Source organism: Marmota monax, unplaced genomic scaffold (assembly GCF_021218885.2).
Source record: "Marmota monax isolate L192 unplaced genomic scaffold, Marmota_monax_Labrador192_F-V1.1 WCK01_AAM20220418_F8-fsc00061, whole genome shotgun sequence".
NCBI lineage: Eukaryota > Metazoa > Chordata > Mammalia > Rodentia > Sciuridae > Marmota > Marmota monax.
Genome location: NW_026695230.1, coordinates 19,831,621 through 19,855,657, shown reverse-complemented (window position 1 = coordinate 19,855,657; position 24,037 = coordinate 19,831,621). Strand labels below are relative to the sequence as shown.

Below are 24,037 nucleotides of genomic sequence, written 5' to 3'. Positions count from 1 at the left end.
TTGGTAAAGGGGGTAATGGTGTATACAGGCACAGGGAGGCACACAGCAGCGCAGACAGACTTTATTAGTGATATCAGTACAGCAGAGGTGCCCACAGAACAGGGGAGGGGGATCCATGCCTGGACCAGTCCCCTCCTTCTGCCCTGCTGGGCCTTATTAAGATGGGGCCTGGTCTGGACCAGTTCTTCCTGTTCCACCTCAAATACTGGGGATGGAGAGCCCAGGACTGGCCTTGCTTCCTGCTCCTCTTGTCTTAAATCCAGTGTTATCATTTCCTTGAAGGGATTAGATCTCTTCCCACCCCAGCCCTTAGGCAGGGAACCCAGGGGTACTGAAGAAGGGCAACTTTGGGGGACCTGAGACCTCAAGAATAGTATCCAGGGCTCCTTCCTGCCCCACACCCTTGAGTTCCCTGGGGCCTAACATGAGCAGGTGGAGGGAGGAGTGGGGCATCTTCATGGGGTCTGGGACCCAAGACGTTTGGGCTTAAGGGAGCCCCACAGCGACTGAACACCCCTGCGGACAGTCCAACCTACACGCCTGGCAACAGACTCTGCAGGAGGTGCTGGGAGGCAGGAGGTGGAGGTCTGGGAGCGGGCATCCAGACACTTCTGGTAGCGGAGCTGCAGAGGCAGAAGGTGCACTCACTTTCCAGTCTGCCCCGTGTAAGGTCCCATCACCACCCTGCTACCCCACTTGCTTACCATGCACGCAGCCTGCACAGCCTCTGAGAGGCTGGCAGCGTTAGGCTCGCACCAGAACATGTGGCAGCAGAAGGAGGCTGGGCCGGCAGCCATGATGAATGCAAAAGTGTGGACATCTCTGCCCACAGCCAGGAAGGAGAGGAAGCGTACCCGACACTCGCCTAGAACTGCCTCTGTCTGGAGGGAAGGAACCCAGTTAAAAAGGAACAGACTCAGGCTCTTCCCCTCACCCCTAGATTCCCACCATGGCAAGGCACAACCAGGCCTTCTTCTACCCCAGCTGTTTACCTACCTGCTGGTGCAAGATAGTTAGGGTAGCAGGGGCCACACTGACATGACTTGGGGTCCACTGCTCACGGGTACTGGAGGACAGGACTGACTCCAGAGCCCCATTAATCACATCTACCCCTAGAAGACAGGGACACAAACAATACCACTGAAGGGTGAAGATACCCCAGCTCTGCCCTTGACCTTCAGTCCTACTAAACTTGGGGCCCTTGCTCCATCCCCACTCCACCAACCCACCTATGGCCCTGAGGACAATGCTGTCCAGATGTCCCTTTCTTGGTGCTCTCTTCCTCAATTTGACCCTCTCCTGTTTTTTGTTTTTTTTTTTTCCTATCTTGAATCCTAGGCTTGTTTTCTTCACTGCCTCTGCCTCTTCCTCCAGCCTCCTAAACTGACTTGCCCCCGCTCCCCTCATTGCCCAAGGCTCTTGTGTGGTGTGTGTGTGTGTGTGTTTCTAGGGACTGAACCCAAGGACACTCTACCATTAAGCTATACTCCCAGTCCTTTTTGAGTTTTGAGACAGAGTCTTATTAAGTTGCTCAGGCTGACCTGTAATTTAAGCAGGTTAAGTACCTGCTACCTGCCTCAGCCTCCCAAGTTGCTGGGATTAAATGTGTGTGCCACTGCACCCAGGCTCCTGCCCAAGTTCTGCCCTCCCCACCCGAACTCCCTTAGTGCTCACCCATGTTCAGATATTGTACTACTTCACAGAGGGATTTGACTTCTAAATCACCTAGGCCAGTACTCCCAAGAACCACACTTTAAAATTTAAAATTTTTTGGGGGGGGTGGGGGGTACTGGGGAGTCAAACCTACAACACTCCACCATTGAGATCCTCCAGCCCTTTTTTTATTTTTAATTTTGAGACATGTTTTTATCAAATTGCTGAAGCTGGTCTTGAACTTGTGATCCTCCTGCCTCAGCCCCATAAGTCACTAGGATTTTGATTTATGTGCCTGTTTTTTTTTTTAAGATAACCATTCATGTATAACTAATTGGAACAAATTTTTTTTAAAAAAAGATATCCATTTAAGGAGGGTTTACTCTATCACATTGTGCTAAATCATTATAATGGATTATCTTATTTATGCCCACAATATAATCTTACATAGGGTATTTTTATTACCACCTTATAGATAAAGAAATTGAAACTTATAGACTAGGTAATATATACAAATCACATAAAGGAATAAGGATCTGCCTTTCCCCTACCTCTTTCTTCTTTATATTCTTAGTTTTCAGAACAAGAAGGACTTTCACAATCTTAGTTCTTCTCAAAACCTTTTTTTTTTTTTTTGTATGAAGGATTGACCCAGGGGTGCTTTACCACTGAGCCATAACCCCAGCCCTTTTTATTTTTTATATCTGAGACAGGATCTTGCTAAATTGCTTAGGGTCTTGCTAAGTTGCTGAAGCTGGCCCTGAACTTGTGATCCTAATACCTCAACCTCCTGAGTCGCTGGGATTCCAGGCATGTGCCACTGTGCCCATATCAAAAATTTCTCTAGTGTTCTCAATGAACAAGGTGTCTTGACTTTTTTTTTGGTTTGTTTTGGGGTTCAGGGGATTGAACTCAACCACTAAGCCACATCCCCAGCCCTTTTTAGTATTTTATTTAGAGACAAGGTCTCACTGAGTTGCTTAGTGCCTCGCTTTTGCTGAGGCTGGCTTTGAACTTGTGATCTTCCTGTCTCAGCCTCCCAAACTGCTGGGATTACAGGCATGCACCACCATGCCCAGCAAGGTATCTGAATTTTAAATAAGTCATTATTCCATTAAAACACAATGTTTTCCTTCACCTGAAACTACTTTTAAACACTGCCATTTATGCATCCCACTTTTGCTTGAATGCAGCAAGAACCAATCCAGGAGTACACAGCTCAGTAGAGGCATGGGTTCCAGTCCCAGCTGTATTTGTGCACTGACTAAATGGCCTAAGACATCTTCATATAGGGTCAACACAAAAGGTACAAGCCTCTGTGGTCCATGCCCCTTTCAGTGCCTCTAAGTTCCTATTGGGAGCAGACCACATGGCTGCTTTGTGAACAGAAGACAAAGCAACGGATAAATGTCTTCCTTGAAAATCTCCTCCAATCTTGGCCTTGCATATCTTACCTCTGGCTGAATCAAGGCCAAACTCCTCTCCCAAGTGTGCAAGTCTTTCCAAAACAGGCCTCATCTGAGCTGTCAAGCCTCATAATTTTACTGCTCTCTGAGCTTCAAATGACTTATATAGCATTTATTAACATTTAATCTTGGCAAATGGACTGATAGGCAGATGGGGAATATAAAGCAAGAGAGGAGGATGCCCTCGTGGGACACAGACTGTGATGAAGGGAGAAGCCTTTGCTGGAGCGCCATTACCACATTGGCTGTCTGAGAGTTCCAGATTCTCATCTTTCAGGTTCTGGCTGGGAAGCCTTCACCAGAACAGGGAAAGGACAAGTCTAAGACAACTCTTACTACAATACCTTGTAACTGCTGGAAACTTTTTTCACACTGGACTGTGGCCATCTCAAGAATAGAGAGCATGTTTGGCTCCTCTCTAAGTCCCCAGTCCTAACACAGAACTTATCTGCTGAAGGAATTCAAGATGCATGACTAAGTCACCCTCAAGGCAGCATGGGCAAACGCACCTAACTGGTAAAACCAAGTAACACAGGAATCTACAGAAGCGTAATCACACAGGTAGGAGTGGATAGACCAGGTCACACTGCAAGGGAGCCTCAAAAACAGGACAGAGGGGTCTGATGTCTATGAATTTAGGTCAACGCAATGGGAAAACTCTAAGTTCACCGAGGTGAGAGGGGCATCAAAGTCAAACTGCTGAATATGTAGATAATTATGGGGGTGGAGCCTAGTCTTAGAGTCAGAACATATTGACACGGAAGTGGCAAAAGCAAGGAAATGGCTGGATGCCAGAGTGCACAACTGTAATCCCAGCTTCTTGGGAAGCTGAGGCAGGAAGATTGCAAGTTCAAGGTCAGCCTGGGCAATTTAGCAAGATCCTGTCTCAAAATGAAAAGTAAAAAGGGCTAGAGATATATCTCAGAGGTAGAACACTACTGGGTTCAAACCCCAGTGACAAAAATAAACAAACAAATAAATTTAAAAAGCAATGAATGTGGTATAGAAAAAGGCTGTCAGATTTGATAACAACTCAGGACTAAAACCTACACCCTCACCATCAGTCTCATACTCCTAATCTCTCTTATCTAGCTGTACTTGTTTTGTTTTTTCCATATCAGTTGTAGATTTCTAAAATACTATATACTTTACTTATTTTATTGTCCATCTTCCTTTGCTATAGAATGTAAGCTACTTGAAGACATGATTTTTTTTAGTTTTGTTCATTAATGTATGCCCAGACCTGGAATAGTACCTGATGTAAATCAGGTACTCAATAATCATTTGCTAAATAAATGAATCATTAATGAATGAACACTGCAGCTTCTGAAGAAGCAATGTTAAAAGGGAGGTTAAAAGGGGAATATAGATAGTCTGACCTGGTAGTGCATGCTTGTAATCCCAGCCACTTGGGAGGCTGAGACAGAAGGATCACAAGTTCAAAGCCAGTCCCAGCAACTTAGTGAGGCTCTAGGCAACTTAGTGAAACTCAGTCTCAAAATGAAACATAAAAAGGGCTGGGGATGTGGTTCATTGGTTAAGTAGCCCTGGGTTCAATCTCTGGTACCAGGGGGCGGAAAAGGGAGTATAGACAAAGCAGGAAGTGAGCTTAGAAACCACCTTAACCAGAACAGACCTACAGAGCTGAGTAAGGTGGTAGATTGAAGAGTATAAAAAAAAAAAACAGACAAGGGAGTGAGGCTAATAGCTTTAATTAGAGGAGCCAAAAAGGGGTTAGAAGTTGAGGGTGAGGAGGAGGGAACACATGCAAAGGTTTACACAAAGCCTCCTGTTCCTTGAGCATGCTGTGCTCACCTCTAGCTCCAAGTTTTTGTCAGTGAATCCAACTGGAATACCTACTCCTTTACAAATCCAAGCTTTCCTTCAAAACCTCAGTCCCCACCTTTTCAAACAAGGGTTCTCTCTTTCCAAGTAAGGTTTTGGTCATTAAAATCAGCATGTTTTGAAGGAAAGAGAAGAGATTTAAAGATGGCCAAGGTTTGAGTTCTAGGACTACCATTTTTGGCTCTGTGGGTAATTTGAGGCAAATCTTGTTCATTTATCCTTTATTTGTTTATTCATTTACCTCACGTTTATTTCTTCCTTGGTGTCATTTGACACATAACACCTGACACAGACACTCTGGGAAGCGGTCCTTATTTTTCCCTCCCATCTCTTTCCTACTCTCACTATCCTTGGAAGTGTAATCTTCTTCCACCCATTCATTAAATGTTGGAAGGCCCCAAGGGTAGGCCCACACACTTCTCTTTAGCTCTACCACCTAGCTACAGCTACTGCAAGGGCATCCTAACTGAGCTACCTACACTCATCTCTAACTTCTTAACATCTTTCTTCATGGTACAGCCAAAGTGAGCTTTACAAAATACAAATCTACTTATGTCCAGTACCCTCCTGAAATTTTTTCAATGATGTTATGGTTTGGAAAGTGTCCCTTAAAGGTCCATGTGTTAAAGGCTGATCCTCAGCCTATGGCACTATTGGGAGGTTGTGGTACCTTTAAGAAGCAGGGCTGTGGGCTGGGGCTGGGGCTGGGGTTCAGTGGCAGAGCTCCGGTAGAACCCATGTATGAAACAATGGGTTCAATCCTCAGCACCACATAAAAATAAACAAATAAAATAAAGGCATCTACAACTACAAAAAAAAATATTAAAAAAAAAAAGAAAAGAAAAGAAGCAGGACTAGTATGAGGTCTGCAGGTTGGGGACATGCCCTTTCCCTTTAAGAGGACTATAGGACCTTGGCTTTTTCCTTTCTCTTTGCTTCCTGACCATGAAGTGAATCTTCCACATGATCCTGCATGATATGTTGTTTACTACAAGCCTAAAAGTAATGGAGCCAACTGATCATAGGCTAGAACCTCTGAAAATGAACCAAAATAAGTCTTTTCCCTTTATAAACTGATATCCCACGTTTTTGTTATAGTAATGGAAACTAACAAAAATGGCTCCTTGCTGCCTCCTAGCCTGAAGACGAAATCATTCACCTGGTCCCTGAGGTTCCTCACAGCCTGACCACTGCCCAGCCCTCAGCCTGGCCTTGCTCTGCTAGCCTTCTTTCAGTGCTTTCCAAGTACCAAAATGCCTCCCACTCTGGACCCTCACACACACTGTTCATTCTTCCTGGAATGCCTTTCCCTACCCTGCCCCTACCTCCATCTCATTTTCCTACATTGTTTTCTATTCATGTTATTTACTTCAGTTCAAATGTCACTTTCACAGGGAAGTTTCTTCTGATTCCCCAGAATAGATGAAATTCCTGTTACATCTTGCTACTTTCTTTCCAAGAATAAATAAATTTATTATTACCTTTGCATTTATGTGATTATTTGGTTCCTTGTATTTCTACTGTAACCTCCTGCAAACTCCATGAAGGCAAGACTATATCCATTGTTCTCCCAGTGCCTAATACAGGGCCTAGCACATGGTAAACTTCAAAGGTATTTGTTAAGTGAATAAACCTACCACCTGTACCCCAAGCCCACCAAAGCTTTTGCACAGAATGCAAGGGTTGGATATCCTTCTGTGCCTGGCTCAGCACCAGTCAATGACAGGTACCATTAAAGCATAGTCTCCTCAGTTTCTTATCTAGAAAGAGGTGTGAATTATAATCCCAACTTCATAGTATTATCAGAAATTAAATGTCATAATATGAGAAAGTACTAGAAAACAGAGTGTTGGTGTACACCTATAATTCCAGTGACTTGGGAGGCTGAGGCAGAAGGATTGCCAAGTTCAAGGCCAGCCTCAGCAACTTAGTGAGGCCCTAAGCAACTTAGCAAGACCTTGTCTCAAAATTAAAAAAAAAAAAAAAGGCCTGGGGATGTAACTCAGTGGCTAAGCACCCCTAGGTTCAATCCCCTATACTAATAACAACTAAAAAGGAAGTACTTGACAACAGTAAAACATGGGCCAATGGTGCTTACTGCTTCTTTCTCTGGATGCTCACGGCCCACAGCTGGTGCTATAATACCAAACCCATCTTCAAACTGCTACCTGTTATCTTCAGTCACCTACTACCTGTACCCCAAACCCACAAAAACTTTTGCACAGAATGTAGGAGTGGGATATCCTTCTGTGCCTGGCTTAGCATCAGTCACATGACAGGTACTCAGTGAAGGCATGCTGACAATTGCTATAAGTAAGTCACAGGGTACAGCCAAGACAGAGATATGGGGAGATGGGATGAATTCTGAAGGGCAAGGAGACACCAAGTGTGAGGAAAGTCCACTAGAAGAAGCACTGGAAGGTAAAGGGCAGGGGCAGAGCTCTGGGATCAGGTTGATGGTCCCTGGGTAGAAAGGACACACATACCAACAGGTTTAGCAACAGGCACATTCCCCAGGTAATAGACTTGGAACTTCTGTACCAATTCATTCTTAGGTGCTGGGAATTCCACTGTGGAAAGAAGAGGAGAGTCAATTGTGATAGTAGACCTTGCTTAGACCTCATCTCCAACAACCAGGGCATAACCTGGACATTTGCCAAGCCAAGGCCCCATCTCCACTTCTCCCTGTTTCCCTTTAACCAAAATCCCTTCACTATTTGATCCAAAGTACTCAATCTCTTCTTTGGTTGCCCCACCTTTGCCAACAAAGTTGAGCTGGACCTGGTGGGATTGTGACACTGACCTTGGAAAGGGACATCCACAAGTTTAGAGTGGTCCAGAGACAGTCCATTTACCAAGCAGCGAGCATTGCGCCGTTCGGCCATGATCTGAGGAAGGAAGGAATGGACAGGAGTGGGGGGGTGTCTATTAGAGCTTCATGGCCATGAAACCCCCCATCCCCTCAGTGACTCCACCCACACCCTTGTAGAGCAAAGGTGGCAGCTGGTCCAGGGAGTGGAGGGGGGCCGTGCCTTAGAGCAGATCTCATGCAGGCTGGTGGCGATGTTCTTGGCAGGTGCCTCACAGCGAAACACGTGGCACTTGAGCATCTGGGTCAGCTTATCTCGAGCTACGTAGGCAAAGTCCCTGTTGGGGGAGGGGCACCTCAGTGTCTCCCAGAGCCATCAAGTGCTGAGCCTGGCCACCAACCCACCCACATCCTCCCTGCCCATCACAGTTCCAAAATAGTTTCTGCCCTTGGACGGTGCCCTGTAGGTGCTGCCTTCTGGAGGGAGGGTAGACAGGCAAGCATGCTGAGGAAGGGCATAATGGTCAAGCACAGCAGGGAAGGAAGGGGCAGGACAGAACAGGGGAGCTAGGGTGCTTCAAGGTGTCTGATCCAGGTGAAGGAGGTGGGGATGGTCATGGCAGATAGGGATAGTACCTCTCCCTGGGTCCGGCAGCACAAGAGAGGCAAAGAACAGAGTTAGGGAGGAGGACTTGGACTGATAGATGAACCCCACCCTCAAATCCCAGGCCCTGCTCCCACCTTCCACTGTCCCGCCCAACGCCCCACACGCGAATGCTGATGATGGGCTGGGCGTGCAGCAGTGCCTGGCTCTGGGGTTCCACCAGCTTTAGCGTCTCGTCCTCCAGCTGCAATAGCAGATCCTTTCCCTGCAGGCCCAGAAAGCAGACATTCATCATTAGTATCCCAGCTGGGAAGACAGCTGATTTCTGCCACTTCCAGCTCAGGAGACATCAGCCACAGCTGGGGGGTTTTTGCTTTGGTGTCAGTCCACCCACCTGCGGGCCTCACTCTGGTAGAGGTCACATGTCCTCTCTCCCATAACTCTTTTATCATCCCCAGGCCTCCCCCAATCCCCCCTTGTGCAGGTAAGCTCTCCCATCTCCCACAATTCCCCCACACTCCCGCAGTACCACCAACTCCCTGGCTCAGGCCCTCACCTCCCCCCAACCCCCAGACATGGGGTCATGCAGATTATTTTTGTGGTAGGAGAGCTGACGGATGCAATTGTTGACTGCCACGCTGCTGCGTCCTGGAGCCAGCTCCTCCTCAGTCATCTCCACCCAGCCTAGGGAACGCACGGCGAAACACTGCCAGACACAGAGAGGATTGGGGTAGAAAGTCTGAGCTGAAACTGGAGATGCCCTGGGCACAGGACACAGAATTTCCTGTCAGGTGGGAGGGCATTCTGAACTAAGACTGAGAAGCCCCTTACATAGGCTATGGTCAAGGAGAGGAAGAGCTCAGGGGAGACCCCTGCTGGTACAAGGAAGCATCTAAGACTAGCCTGGAAGGGTCTGTGGCAGATCACTGGCTGGTTGGATTAAAACTGAAGAGGCTCTGTGCTAAAGACTAAAAGAACTCCTAACTTAGGACCTGGAAGCTTCATGAAGACTAAAGATACCCTCGCAGCACAGCATGAAGGGATGACCTGCATACCACACAAGGGGTTCCAGTCTGAAGAATGCGTACTAGTCTGGAACAAACCTTGATTCCTGGGTTGGCATTCCGTGGAGGCAGCTTCTCCTCCTCTTGGGGCAGTGGCTCTGGGCTGGAGGCAAATGGTAACACTTGACATGGTGCCCCCTATGTGGAGTCATCCCAAAGCCCTTTCCAAAGAGACCAACACATTGCTAGCCCACTATGTCTAGTGATTCACCTGAGGCTCTGAGCTGGGAAGGGTAATGTCCCCTCCTCAGGGTCCTTCAATCCCAGTTCCATTGGGGCCTCCTCACTGGGTTCATCCTTGGGAAAGAGATTGAGGAATCAGAACCAAAATGATGTACCTTCTTCAGCTATCTCTATAGTGAAGCAGGTCCCCTCACCTACCTTCCAAAACTCTCCATCCTCAAAGCCTTCTCCATGGGCAAAGCCTGTCCAGGTGAGCTGGGAGAGGGGATGGGAGAAGTGAGTGGTTTTTTCATCCTGTTCTAGCATCACACACCCTCTCCATCCCTGGTCAAGAAACAATAGGCCATTGAGCCTTACCTGGGACTCCTCTTGGGGACTGTTCCCTTGTGAGGGGGAGGCCTGTCCAGGGGGTTCCCACTGGGTGGTCCCTGTTGGGATGTGCCAATAGTAGGTCCCTGAGGTGTCCTGGACCCTCATCCATCCAGCCGGCAGGTCGGAATCCGTCTCGAAGGCGTTGGGGTTCCAGAAGGAATCTGCCAGGTGGGAGGCTTGGTAAGGGTCAGTCCATCCAAAAAATAGATAGCAGATCCTAAGCTCAGTCCTCTCCCTGAGACCCCATGTTTGAGAATAAGGGGTGGGGGAAGGGCTATAGCACAGCACGTTTCCTGCTTCCTTCTAGAGCCTACAGTATTGATTCACCTCATGGGGGGCCACCAGCAGGCAACATGGCTCAGGTCTCCTCCTGAGCTTTGCTACTGCCTAATGTGGACACATGGAGAGAAGGAAGAAAGCAGGGAAGAAAGAAGGATGGGAGTGAGAGAGAGGCTGGGTGACCCAAATTAAACTCTTATACATCATACATATCCATATCTTGGGGTACACGAAGGTGCACACACCTGCTAGCTCCTGCACACATACATGTGTACACACACATATGTTATATACAAACCCTAGCACATACCTATAAATCCACAAACACAAGGGTATGCCAAATATAGAAAATACCAGCACAGACAGCAGGTATCACATACAGGTGCATATGTGTGTGCAGGGGCAAATACACACACCAACTCCATATACTTGCGAAGTGATATATATAAATATAGCTATAGCTATATATACTAGCCCCTGACACAGGTGTGCAGATTCTACATCTCCATAACTGTACACATTTGTGGATACCACACATATAGGTGGATGCCCATTCAGACACAACACATGTCAGCCACATCACACTCATACCATGACCCCTGCCACATGTAGATGCAGGCAAATACGTCATGTACATACATACATACCATGCATCTGTGACATACACTCCTCCTTCACCAGCAGAGCTAACCACTCCCTCCATGGTACCCCTCAGCTCATGCATCTTCCACTTCTGCTCTCTGTGCCAGCCCCACCCCTCATCATGCCCAGTCCTGTGCTACCCCCTCACCTGGGCTGCTGTCCTGAAGGATGATGGCCAGGAAGAAGTCCTGGGAGAACATGGTGCTCATTCCTGGCCCCTCCTGCTTTCACCCTCCCTCCTCACAGCCCTTCCAGCCCTGCCAGCTGGGCTCACAGCCTGGTGCTGGGCTGCAGAGAAAAGCTCATCCCACCCCCTTCTCACCAGGGCAGAGCGTCTGCCAGGCAAGATCCTCCCCCGCCTGGAGCTCACCAGGGAGGGGCCAAGACCACCATACTAGAGAATCTCTTTGGGGTGAGGATGGGAGTAGGAAGTGGGGGTCTCATGAGACCCTAGCCTTTCCTGCTCATACCTGTTCCTCCTGACCCTGGCCACTCTCCCCCAGTCCAGAATCTCCATCCTACCCTTCAGCAGTAACTTCAATGCCACAATCAAGCCTAATCTTAGGAACACCAGGAGGCTCAGCCTCTAGGGAATACCCCAGCCACCTAGATCCCTGCAGAGCCTAAAGCTCTCAGCATAAATAGGGTGTGGCTTCAAGGCCCTCAGGGATCCTTCCCCTGCCTAGAACCTGCCCAGCAATTTGAACCCAAGGGTGGTCCTTGAGGGCCTGGACCCTAGCAAGCTTGAGGCAGGGCTTGGGGCTTCCCAGCACCACCCCCCCTCACCTTCCAGGGCCCAGCTAGGCTGCAGCGTCTCCTCGGCAACGGCAGCAGCACAGGACCGGCTGGGAGCGCCCAGACTGCTGACGTGCTTCCCGTTACCAGGGAAACCAGGAATCCTGACTGGTCCAAGAGGCAGCACTGAGGGACAGGCAGTCTCAAGACCCAGGATGCTGGGCAACAAGGCACAGAGGGGCTGGTAGTGGGTGTGGTTACACCAAAGTGTTTGCACACCTGACATGAGGTGTGCAAGGTGCTTCACAATCCTCAGCTTACGAATGAGATACGCCCACAGATGCCCAATGAGGAGGGGCTCTTTTTGCCCATCTATCTGCCTTCTAGGCAGTGATCACTATCTCTCCAATCCCCATATCAGGCTCTGGCACTCAGCTGAGACTCATCAAATGCAAGTTCCTCCCCAGAGACCCTCCATTGCACTCAAGGATTCCCTGCTAAAACCTTCCAGGAACACCAGCAACTAGGAGCCCCTGCCCTCCACAGTGCTAGGGCAGCCCTCTTTATGGAGGATTAGACACTTCTGGAATCTGGGTTCAGTTCACCATCTCATGAGTCACACACATCAATCCATCTGCCTTCCCTGTCAGCCTGTACCTTCCTGCTTCAAAGAGCTTCATCCTTCCGATCTGTCCTGGAGGGCAGCTTCTCCCCCCTTGACCATCTGGGAGGCCCTTCTGGAGCTTGGCACATCTCTCTCCAAGCACAACCCACCAGGGCCTTTGCTTCCACACACATGCATTAATTCCAGAATGTACACTTTCCTGCATCAATTCATGCAGGCATCCACACATGAATGCAAATATTCATGTTTCATTCCTTCCTTTCTTCCTTCGTTCATTCATAAACACCTTAATAGCTAAGTCAGGTATACTCATGTGCTCAGGATTCAGTGATTTACTTAATCACTCATTCAGTGATTGAATCTCCATCCCAAATCACTATCACAGTCCAGACTACTAGCATTATTTTTGTTGCTGTTGTTTTTAACCTGGATTACTGCAACATCCTCATAACTGGTTTCCATTTTCCTATATAGTTTCCACCAATCTGCCCAAGCCCAGCCTACCTCCTCTCAATCATCTACTCCTCCATCAGATATCAGTGTAAAAGTCACTTCTTGAAAATGACCCACTCCCCTGTCCCCCACCACCACACACAGGCAGGTAAAGATTCCTCCTACACTTCCCCAACATTCCAGCTGATCATACATATTGAAGCTACTTCTGTCTCTCCACTGGACTGTGAGTGCCAAGAGGGTAAGAACACATTTCCTGTGTAGTACACATTCCCAGCATTTAGGACAAGTACAGAACCTGGTATAACCCAACATAGGTAGTAAAATTCATTCATTCATTTATCATCCATTCATTTAATTCACTCATTCATATATTTAGGCATCCCATCAACAACTTTGTGAAGATCTTAGTATGCAAAGGAGAAAATAATTTGTGCTCCATCCTATTCCCATTCCTACAAGAACTCAAACCTTTGTGGCCTTCATGGTCATAGCAACAATCACATGAGTAAGCAGTGACCCAACCCCTTGCTGGGACTGTCCCCACACTTCTACCTTCAATACCCACAATCTCCACCAGTGCATGATCCTTAAGACTCCTCTTGCTACTCCCACCTCCTTACTGAGATTTCTGCCCATACCTGCATACCATTCCCTGTTCTTGAGCACTTCTACCCCACAACTCCCACAGGCTGATAAGTGCAGCTGCTAGTGATCACCTAGAAGCCACTAAGCCTCTATTTGGCCAAGACTCATACTCCCTAGGTTTGCTAGTTAGTCACCTGTGACCTGCAGATTGACACAAGTCTCAGATTCTGTGTGGCCTACACAGTGCTTTTGGGGAAAAAAAAAAAAAAAACAGAATTAGTTGCTAATGTTTAGAAATTTGGATATTTTATATCAATATCTAATTTTCAGTTTCTCTTGAATTGACTCCTTTGAGACTACATTTTACCCGCAATCCTAAAAATAATCAGCTGGAGTGAAACAAAGGCTGTCCCTTCTTAAGGGTTGTAGGTACCAGGCTCAGTGGTACATGCCTCTAATCCCAGATACTCAGGAGGCTGAAGCGGAAGGATCACAAATTGGAGGTCAGCCTGGGCAACTTTGCAAGACCCTGTCTCAAAATATAAAATAAAAAGAGCTGGGAATGTAGCTCAGTGGTAGAGTACCCCTGAGTTCAATTCCAAGTGCTGGAAAAAAAGGGGGAGTGGAACAGGGTGGTGTGGGGTGGAATTGATGACCATCAAAAGCCACTAACTTCATAAAAAGAGATGCTTTTGGTATACTCGATGCCACCTATGAAGTGTTCTTACAAAAACAAAACAAAACTCCTCAAATCTGAATCTGATCCAAGTTCTGAAACTTTCTACTAATTTATATGAAATCTAAGGGAAAAGGAAAATGCTAAACACCACCGCAGGGAATGAGTCTGAAAAGTCCAAAAACCCCACATCAGATAACATGGTTTCTCCAGTTAAAAAAACAAAACAAACCTGAAAAATAAGGAGAGAAATAGTGGGAACTTGTAGATTAAAAGAAACTTTAAGAGACATCAACCACAGACCTATTTGGATACTGATTTTACAGTCTGAAGTTCCTAGAAAGCAGGGTCATTTATTATACAACAGGGAGAATGCCGACATTGACTGAGAATTTGATGATAGTAAGGAATTGCTCAAATGTTGTAGATATGATATTGGAATTGTAGTATTTTTTAAAGAGTTTTTTTCTTGCAGAAATGCATATGCAAACATTTACAGATGAAACTGTTTGTTCAAAATAACAGGCTGGGACCCAGAAGTGGGTGGGGGCATACATGTAGCAAAATTAACTATGTATTAGTAATTATTGAAACTGGGTCAAGGGTAAACCAGGCTCATTATTCTATTATCTCTGTTTTTTGTATATACTTCAAAATATCCATACTAAATTTTTCGAAAGGGAACGGTGCGCTCTAAGTTCATCTGAATTGCATGTTTCCTGCAAAGGACCCACAGTTTGGGGTCTGGGTATGAAGTCCACTGCCTGGTGAAAATGGGAGTCTTTCCCTTTTTGTTTTTTTTTGCACTGGGATCAAACCTGGGGCCTCATGCATACTAGGCAAGCATTCTATCATTGAGCTGCATTCCCAGCCCCCCAATTTTTCTAATTTTTTTTTACAGTACTAGGGATTAAACTCAGGGGTACTCTACCACTAACATCCCCAACACTCCACCACTTTTTTGGGGAGTGGGGTACTAGAGATTGAAACCAAGGGTGCTTTGCCACTGAGTTACATCCCCAATCTTTGTGTTTTTTTTTTAATTTTGAGATAGCAATTGCTAAATTGCTGACATTGACCTCAAACTTGCAATCCTCCTGCCTTAGCTTCCAGAGTTGCTGGAATTACAGACATGTGCCACCATGCCCAGCCCCCCTAATCTTTACTCCCATTCACAGAATTTCTAGGTTGTAGATATAGTCTGTGATCTTCTCTGTTCCTCAGCTCTGTCCATATCTCTGTGAAATATTAGCAAATGTCAACTAATTTAAGTGTGATACACTTAATGATCAATCTTATAATACTAATATCTATCCCCCACCACACACAAAAAAATAACATAAGTTAATTCTTCCTTTTTTCCCTAACTTTTGGTCAATATCCTATTTCTGGCAAACTATCATTGCAATGGCCATGGTGCTTTGCACAAGGCATGTGGATCATAAACACAAAATACTGCCAGTCTTTCCAAAGAGACTTCTGTGTGGAGGTACTGATTGCTCCCTCCAGACCTAGCCTGCTAAAGCAGCAGGCTGCCAAGCATACCACAGTGCCTCCTGCTGTATGCATTGGTGGCAGAGTAACACAGGACCGAGAGATCAGGCCTAAATTCAGACCAGGTTTAGATCTCAGTTCTGTGATCTTCTAAAAACTACTAAACTTTTCCAGGCATCTTTTTCATCATTTGCAATATGGGCATAAATACAATATCTACATCACAGCATTATTGTGACTATTAAATATGATAATGCTGAGCAGAGGGCCAGTAAGTGCCCAATACCTAGTAAGTGTCCAATAAACTGACTAATCCATATATTAACCATGATGGCATGCATAACAAATAGATCCATCCATCATGGCACACAGGATCAATAGAGGTATCAAACTGTCCACACACTCTCTGGATGAGATAATTTGGGCAAGGACTACTGAGGACCAAGGACATGGATTCCGCAACTCACATCTGGGCTGGCCCTGGCCTCTGTGTAAAGCCTGACCTCAGACCCCATGCCCCCCCACATTCCCATGTCAAATTCTACAAGGTACCTGTGTCCTCTGGGGAGCCATAGGAGGGGCTTCCCTGGGATAAGGTAGCCCAGCTTGAGTCCTCATCACTGGCTGCACTGTTCCGCATACCAAATAGAAGGCTGGCACTCTTGCTGTGTTCCCGGGGGCCATCTGTAAGGATCTGAGGCCCAGGGGGGCCCACACTCTCCATGGGTTCAGGCAGCCCTGGGGGAGAAGACAAGTCCTCCTCCTCGTCCTCATCCTCATCTTCGTCATCCTCCTCGGCCTCCCCTGCTGCCTTCTCCTCTCCTTCATCTGGCCCTTGCTCTTGGGTGCTGATGATAAGGCCAGGTCCTCGAAGCCCTCGGTTGGCTGCATTGTGGGCTGAGAGCTCCAGCTCAGAGTATAGATGCATCAGACCTTTGGGGCCTAATGGTGCCATTTCAGGCTCCTGGTTGGCTTCTTCTGCCAGGGTCAAGGTCACATTGCGGTTCTGGTCACGGTGGGCTGTGGCAGCCCGCCGGAGCTGGTTCTGGCCCTCCTTTAGCCATTTAGCATTGGCAGGGCCTGGCTCAGGCCCACCACCCTCCCCCATGGCACTGCGCAGGTCCTTGGGTCCCACAGCTGTGGCCTGCAGCTTGGCGTTGAGCAGCTGGTTGTGAGCAGCGTGCAAGGGCAGGGGCAGGCTCAGTGCAGGGCCTCCGTGGCTATTGGCATTAATGGCCGACTGGCTCAATGACGATGGAACAGACATGGCCTTGGCAGATCCTGTGGAGTGGGAAAGGGAGACCATGTTGAGCAGCTGGGCAGAACAGCAACATCCTTGTTTCTGTCTCAGACCTGTGCCCTGCCTCTCATCTCTCCACACTCAGTAGACCAGCACATACTGCTCTGAGTCCCATGAGAATAAGTGGGCTCAACTTCGGTCCCCGCTCCATCACCACCATCACAGGCCAGGACCAACTGTGTTGCCCACTGCATCCCCAAACTCCTCAGCCCTGGTCATCTGGGATAGCACAGTCAGTGCCTACTCTGCCCTCACCGCCACCAGCAGAGCCTCCACACAATGGCTCTCTGTGCATCCCCACCCCCAGCTCATCCAACCCGAGCTTACTGTGCCAGGGACACAGCTGGCATGGGACTGGCTCGTGTGTTTTGGACACTGGACACTTAGTGTCCCTTTCTTCCTGCCACACTGCTATCCTAAGCCCCATCAATGTGAGCTCCCCAGGATGTTTGAATCATTATAAATCTCTGAGCTCAACCAGCTTCCAAGCCCTCCCTATACTAGGGCCTGTGTGGCAAGGGCGAGTAAGTGTAGAGCCAACCTCCAGAGCATGGCAGAGGAAGGACGGTCACAGAGAAAGGGACTTGAGTTCCAATTCATGGTTCCTTTAGCCAAATAAAGTTATATTTTGGTGACTATTTCTATGAAATCTCACCTTGGGCACCAGTTCCCCCTTACAGCTATTAAAATGACCCATGCCTGGGTCACCATAGAAGCCTTTGACCTAAACCCTCCAGCCCTTCAGGTCTTTGCCCAGATGTTACATCCTCAGTGAGCCCTTCTGTGCAGACTACCACTCCCCTCCTCAGCAATCCCACATTTTTCCCATGCTAATTTAGTATTTATTTTATTTAATGATAAATAATTTTGACCCTAATTTAAATTCCATGGTGGTGAGGATTTTTTCTTGCTCCTACCCACACAAATACAGTATGCTTAGTGCCTGAACAGTCCTGGCACAGAGTAGGAAGTCAACAAAAATGTGCTGAATGAATGTATGAGTCTGGCCTCACATCTCCTCCAGGCCCCATTTTAGCATCTCTTCTGCCAGTGTCAGAAAAAATTTGGGTTATGTCTCTGTCTTAGAAATGGTTGGTGATGCCTCCACCTACCTCCATGTAAGTAGCACGTACTGCTCTGTGTCCCATGAGAATAAGTGGGCTCAACTTCTGCCTGTTAGGTAAGAGGATCTTCTATTCTACAAAAACAGCCCACCCTACCCACTTGTTCAGATGCCCTCCTCACCAGCCCTTCACAGACCACATCCCCACCATGGAACCCTCTCATTCTCCCTGACCTTCCACTGCTCTGTTATTCTCTTTCTCTGATCCCCACTATAAAATGTGCCCTCCCAGGACCCTCACTGTTCCCTCCATCTCCCAATTCACTTCTCCCCACCAACCACAACCCAATTATTCCCCATCCTAAGCCCTCACCACAATCCTGACTTCAGCCATCCCTACCTATTACTCTTCTTCCCCAACAGCCTCACACAGAGTTCTCTCCTCCTAACTGACTGCCCTTTCCCCAACACAATTTCCCCTCACTGACCACCCCAACACACACCACAGTTCTTTGTTTCTGTTTTGTTCTCAATTTCTTATCTCAGTTCCCTAACTCCCTGTTCCTCCACTAAGGAGCTCTTCCCTACTCCCCATTGCCCCAATACTTTCTACCTCCTATGCTTAGAACAGGTGTTATACTGCCTGAGCCAGGCTCCCCCATCTCTTTAGGACTGGTGCATGGTCCTGAGGCAGGAGCCACAGCTTCCCTTTCCATGGTTTCTAGCTCCTCAAATCCTAGTGGTGAAGCTATGCATACGTAATAGAATAAATGGAAAACGGTTTTTGTCAATGTGTCTGCCTCACGTGTAATTGTTAATCTGCTCAATGTGGCTCCACCTGGGCAATGAGGAAACTCATGGTCATTGGAATAAAGGAAGAAAAAAAAAACAGCTCTGCCTCCACCCAGAACCACAGTAATCTTCCAAAAATGGAAACCAGATTGTGTCACTCTCTGGTTTAAAAAATTAAAGGGCTCACCACTGCCTTTAGGATAATGTCTGAGCTTATTATCAGGATACCAGAGAGTCCCTGTGAGCCAACCTCCAGGACCTCTCAGATCTCCTCCTTCCTGCCTCCTACATACCTTATACTCCAGCCACATAAACTGTGGCAGATTCTGGAATGTGTCACACGTATGGAACAAAGCCCTGGATCTTTGTTTACATCGTTCTCTCAGCCTGGAATCCTGTCTCCCCTTGTGAGAACCTCTACTTGTATTTCAAAACTTGGCTCATTTCAAAACAGCTCCTAACCAATCTTTCCTGTACTCTCCCCACCCTCCAGTGATTATTCCCTCTTGTGTCCCATAACATCCAGTACCACATGGTATAAAAGTATCTGAGACCATGTCTTATTAAATTTTGCATTCCGATTACCAAGGAGAGTGCTGTAGATCTACAAGAGTGAGCTGTCATGTGGAAGGAAAGGAAGGATGGAGGACACAGACACTGGGTTGGGAGGAATTAGGAACCGGGAAGCTTGAAACTGGCTGGGAATCAACACCAAGAAAGCCTGTGTGGTCCCACAGGGTAGACACGGGCAAGGCAGTCTTAGGGAGGGTACTACAGAATGATGAAGGGACCGCTGAGAGGAGGCTCAGATGGCATAGGAGTCCTGGACAAATGAGGCTAAGTCCAGGAAAAGGGAGACAGGGGAAAATTCACTTAAACCAACATTCTGTCTTACGACTGTTTGAAGGTGGCATCTCCATAAGTTTTAGGAGGTGGAAGAACCCATGACTCTGACAGTCAGAGGGATGACAAGCCCTTCTCTGAAGCAATGGTGAAAGGAGTCAGGTTCTCAGTGGTCAGGCTAGGACCAACTTCTTTAGCACATGCCTTTTGAAGCTAGGAAAGTGAAAAGCCAGGTTGACTTCAGGGCAGCCCTACCAACCTGGTCACTAGGGCAGAAAGTACTGCGAATGGAATGAGGAAGATCTGCTGTAAATGCTAAAGCCTGGACATCATCCCAGGTGGTGTGGCCATCATCATCTCACTTTTTGAGGTCAAAAAGATGACCAATTAGCCAGGCAGGGTGACTCACACTTGTAATCCCAGTAACTTGGGAGTCTGAGGCAGGAGGATTGCAAATTTGAAGGCAGCTTCAGCAATTTAAGATACTCAACAATTTAGTGAGAACTGTTTCTGAAAAAGAAAAAAGAAAAAGAGACCAACTGATCGACTTCTTCAAGAAGGAGCACAGCTCAACCTTTCCTCTCCCACTTTGAGACCTGGAGTCTCTCAAGGTATAGAAAGAGCCAACAGGTTCTAGCTCAAGGCAAGAAGATGGACTGGAACTAAAGAAGTGGTACTAAGCCTAGAAAAGCTACTATTAGACCATAGGAGTAGAAGCTGAGTCTTGTTCTGTCAGGGGTCTTCTACCCTGACAGCTTACTAGATTCCCTGCACAGAGCTAGGCATAGGGAAGGGTGATGAATAATAAAGAAATAGTTCCCTCCCTGGAGGAGCTCACAGTCTAGGGGAAAAGAGTCACTGAGCAACTCCTTACAATGCAGTGAAATGCCAATATCTGGAATAGCATCTGGCACCTATGTGCACTTCCTATTTATCGAACAAATGATTGAGTGTTGTGATGGGGGAAGAAAAAAGCACCACCAAGCCTGGGACTTACTCTAGCCCAGCATCAGTGAAAGCCTGTCTGAGCCTAGAGCACAACTTTCCTTGGACCACCCCTACCAACTCCCCCTCCTCTCAAAGATCAACTGCTCTTCTAATTACAGAGGAAAGGGAAACCATTAGTTGGGGAACACCCTCAAACATACATCACCAACTTCAGTCCCTATCCTTGTTAATCCAGCTTCCTTTCCTAGAAAGACTCAGTAACAGCTCCTACAAAGGTCAACATGACCCCATGTCATTTAATCCAATGGACACTTGGTCATCTTGGTTGTACTCTCAGTAGCATTTGACCCCGTGAACTCCTCATCTAACTTTCATTCATGGCTCCCACACTCTACATTTCCCAGTTTTCTTCCTACCCTTCTGGTTACTGTTTGTTGGCTTCTTAGACTCCTTTGCTGGCTCATCTTCCTCTACCAGCCATTACAGGCCGAATTCCTCAAAGCTCGTTCTTCTGCCCTTTTCTCTTTCTTATCCCATCTTCAGTTCAGGAATTCATTCATGCCCACAGTTTCAGTTGCTTTCTAAATACTGAGGACTTCCAAATTTACATCTCCATTTCAGACTCTTCATCTGAGCTTCAGACATGTACATTAACTTTCTACTCAACAACTCCATTTGAATATTTCAAAGACTGCTCAAACTAATATTCCCACTTGCATTTCTCCCCTAACTGGTCCTCTTTCAGGATCTGGGATTGTGGAATGATATGACCAGCCATCCTGTTGTGCAGATCAGAAGTAGGGGTACCATCTGAAATACAATCTTCCCTCTCATTCCCAATATTCAATCTACACCCAAGTACTGGTCATTTTCTCTTTGAGAAAAATGTCTGGACTTCATCTACTCTATACCTCACTACCATCAAAAAATTCAATCAAGGTCAAGGACTTTAAGGTCAAAATTCTTTTTTTTTTTTTAAATTGCATCCCCAGCCCTCACCTTTATTTTTTATTTTTTTTTAATGTTTATTTTTTTTTTTTAGTTTTCGGCGGACACAACATCTTTGTTTGTATGTGGTGCTGAGGATCGAACCCGGGCCGCGCGCATGCCAGGCGAGTGCGCTACCGCTTGAGCCACATCCCCAGCCCCAAGGTCAAAATTCTTAGCATGGTTTAAATAGTCCTGCTTAGCCTGACCCCTACCTTGTCCTTTCTGCCCCCAGCTTTGGTTTTTATCCTCTCTAGCCTCAGTGGTTTTGACTCTTTGAAATTCTCTTCTTCTGTATGATTTCCCTTCTGCCTGGAAGCTTCTTCCTCTACTCTCTTACTACAACCTCTACTCTCTTAGCCTAATGAACCCTAATTCTCCTTTATATCTGTTAGTTCAAACATCATATTCTTTTGACCCTCTCTCCTTATTCCCCAAGCAACTTAGCTTCTGTTTTCGGGTGCTCTCAAAGCACCATACAGCTTCCCTTTGTGTTTATTACATTTGTAATGTTATACTTATTTGATTTCCCTTTCAGCTTCATAAACCCAATCTATTTTGCCTATAATTATATCTTCAGTACCTAACACAGTGCCTGGTGTATATTAGGTGCTCAAATCCTATTTGTTGAATGAGTAAACGTCATATGCTTTTTTTAAAAGATCACTCTGGGTGCTATATTGAGACTAGCTAAGGTAAGGTAGGCAAGAGGCCCTGCTATTAGAGCTGTCAAGGAAAAAAGGGTGGCAATCAAGAGTATGTTTGATAACAGTGGGATGGAGTAAACAATGTATTTGAGAAGCATTTAGGTAATAAACATGACAAAAATTGATGAAATCAGATGTAGAGGTATAAGGGAGAGAGGTTATTCTAGAATGTTGTCCAGGATTCCAGCCTTGGAAACTGACTGGAAAGGAGTCATTTCTGAAAGCTGAAGGAAGAACAGAGTTAGAAGACTGGGATCAACTTGGGATCTGTAGGCTGGGAATTCTTATAGGAATTTCAAAGAGATGTCATGAGGACAGTGGGATATATGAGTCTGGATTTCAGGAGACAGGTCTGTACCAGATACATAAATTTTGGATTCATCAGAATATACATAACATTTGAAACTTTTGAGAGGGAATAAAATTCCAAGAGAGGAAGGGCAAAATGAGAGAAGACAGCTCAAGTCAGAACCAAGAGCCTCCTCAACATAAAAGAGAGGAGAGAGCAAAGGAGATTGAGAAGCAGCAGACAATGCCTAGGAGAGAAGACAGGAAAATGTTTCAAGGAGAGTGGACTGACAGCCAACTGAACACTGAAAGGTAAGGGAGTCAAAGGAGAGCGTCCACTAGAGTTTACTACTCGGAGGTCTCAGATGACCTTGGTGTGGACAGTTTCAGTGGGTGTAAGGACGGAGTGGAGTGGTTTCAAGAATGAATGGGAAGTTAGGAAGTATAAATAAGGTTTTGCCTTGAAGGGTGGAGAGCTGAAACCACAGCTGGAGGGGCTCAGAATGCAAGACACACACAGGCAAATTCAAAATAGGTTCGGATTAACCTCGGAACCGAAGGTGGGAAAACTGCTCCTAATGAATGTTCCTGACAGTGCTAGGCCTCCTGGCTGAGCTGGGGACACAGCCGGCCCCAGGGCACACCCCTCGGTCGCTGAGGGCAACAGAATGCGGCTTGACAGAGCCCCGGCCTGGGACTCCTGCGGGATTCCGTGCGGCCTGCTTCCTACCCCACCCCGTCCCCTTCCCAGCGCTAGACCTCCCCTCCCCCACCCCACCCCCAAAGCCCCTGGCTCCGTGTCCCCTACACTTGCCCCCTAGTTGTCCCAAGGAGCAAGAGGTAAAGATCAGGGGAGCGGGTGGTGTGAGGACCAAAGCGGACCCTGAGAGGGGCAAAGGCGGGTGGTCTGAAGAAGCCCGGGTGGGAGGTCCGCCCTGTCTTGGGGGGTTGGGGTGGCCTCGGGCCTGGCCAGGAGACCTGGGCCGCCACGAGGAAGGGGACTGCAGGGTAGGTCGCCTGCTGGGAGTCGGGATCCGGCCGCTGGGGTTGGGCCCCCGCAGGGGCAGCTCCTACCTGCGCGGCGAGGCCCCAGGCCCAGGTGGCGGAGGTGGCTCAGGCTGCGGGGCTCGGGCTGCGCCGCGGCTTCTCCATCACAACATCCCCCGCCCAGGAGCGCGCAGGCCGCGGGGCCGCGCCCCGAGCGGCGGAGACGCGCGGGGGAGGGGGAGGGGGAGGGGGAGGGGGAGGGGCGCCATCTTGGGCCAGGCGCGGGCACGCGAGCCCCTGTGGGGCTGCACTTGCTGCAGCTTTCCGGGGGCCCCACCCTGTAAGACGCGCGGCCCTCGGTGAGCACCCCGGCTCAAACCCCTTGGCCAGCGGACGTGGCTGCACCGGGTTTCCCGGGACCTCTGGGACCTCTGGGACCCCTGGCCAGCGCGGCACCGCCCTCCCCTATGGTGCCACAGACTCACCCTGCGCTCCCCGCAGGGCCCTGGCTCCGCACCCACGCAGGGCGACGCACCCGCGAGGTTGGGGCTGGAGCGGCTGTAGCTGTGCTGGGGCCGCGGCGCTGCCGGGAGCGGCTCGCGGGAGGCAGCCTGCTCGGCTCTTGCGGCAACAC

At 47.8% G+C, this 24,037-nt stretch overlaps 1 protein-coding gene across 4 annotated transcripts; it reads right to left on the bottom strand.

The window, feature by feature from the left end:
- Window positions 1-45: 45 nt before the first annotated feature.
- Apbb1 (amyloid beta precursor protein binding family B member 1) lies at window positions 46-24,037 on the bottom strand. Of its 4 annotated transcripts, none has more exons than XM_046437923.2 (14): window positions 23,889-24,037; window positions 16,041-16,769; window positions 9,982-10,157; window positions 9,823-9,879; window positions 9,653-9,738; window positions 9,481-9,544; window positions 8,934-9,083; window positions 8,515-8,642; window positions 7,997-8,111; window positions 7,768-7,852; window positions 7,451-7,534; window positions 997-1,112; window positions 705-881; window positions 46-623 (listed from the first exon to the last, which is right to left on the bottom strand). In XM_046437923.2, the coding sequence occupies exons 2-14, from the start codon at window positions 16,753-16,755 to the stop codon at window positions 456-458; spliced, it is 2,121 nt and encodes a 706-aa protein (XP_046293879.1). In that variant the 5' UTR covers window positions 16,756-16,769; window positions 23,889-24,037; the 3' UTR covers window positions 46-455. The 4 variants fall into 4 exon arrangements, with proteins under 4 accessions (XP_046293879.1, XP_046293878.1, XP_058433002.1 ...); XM_046437922.2 differs by lacking the exon at window positions 23,889-24,037 and adding an exon at window positions 23,491-23,621; XM_058577019.1 differs by lacking the exons at window positions 16,041-16,769; window positions 23,889-24,037 and adding an exon at window positions 11,704-11,812.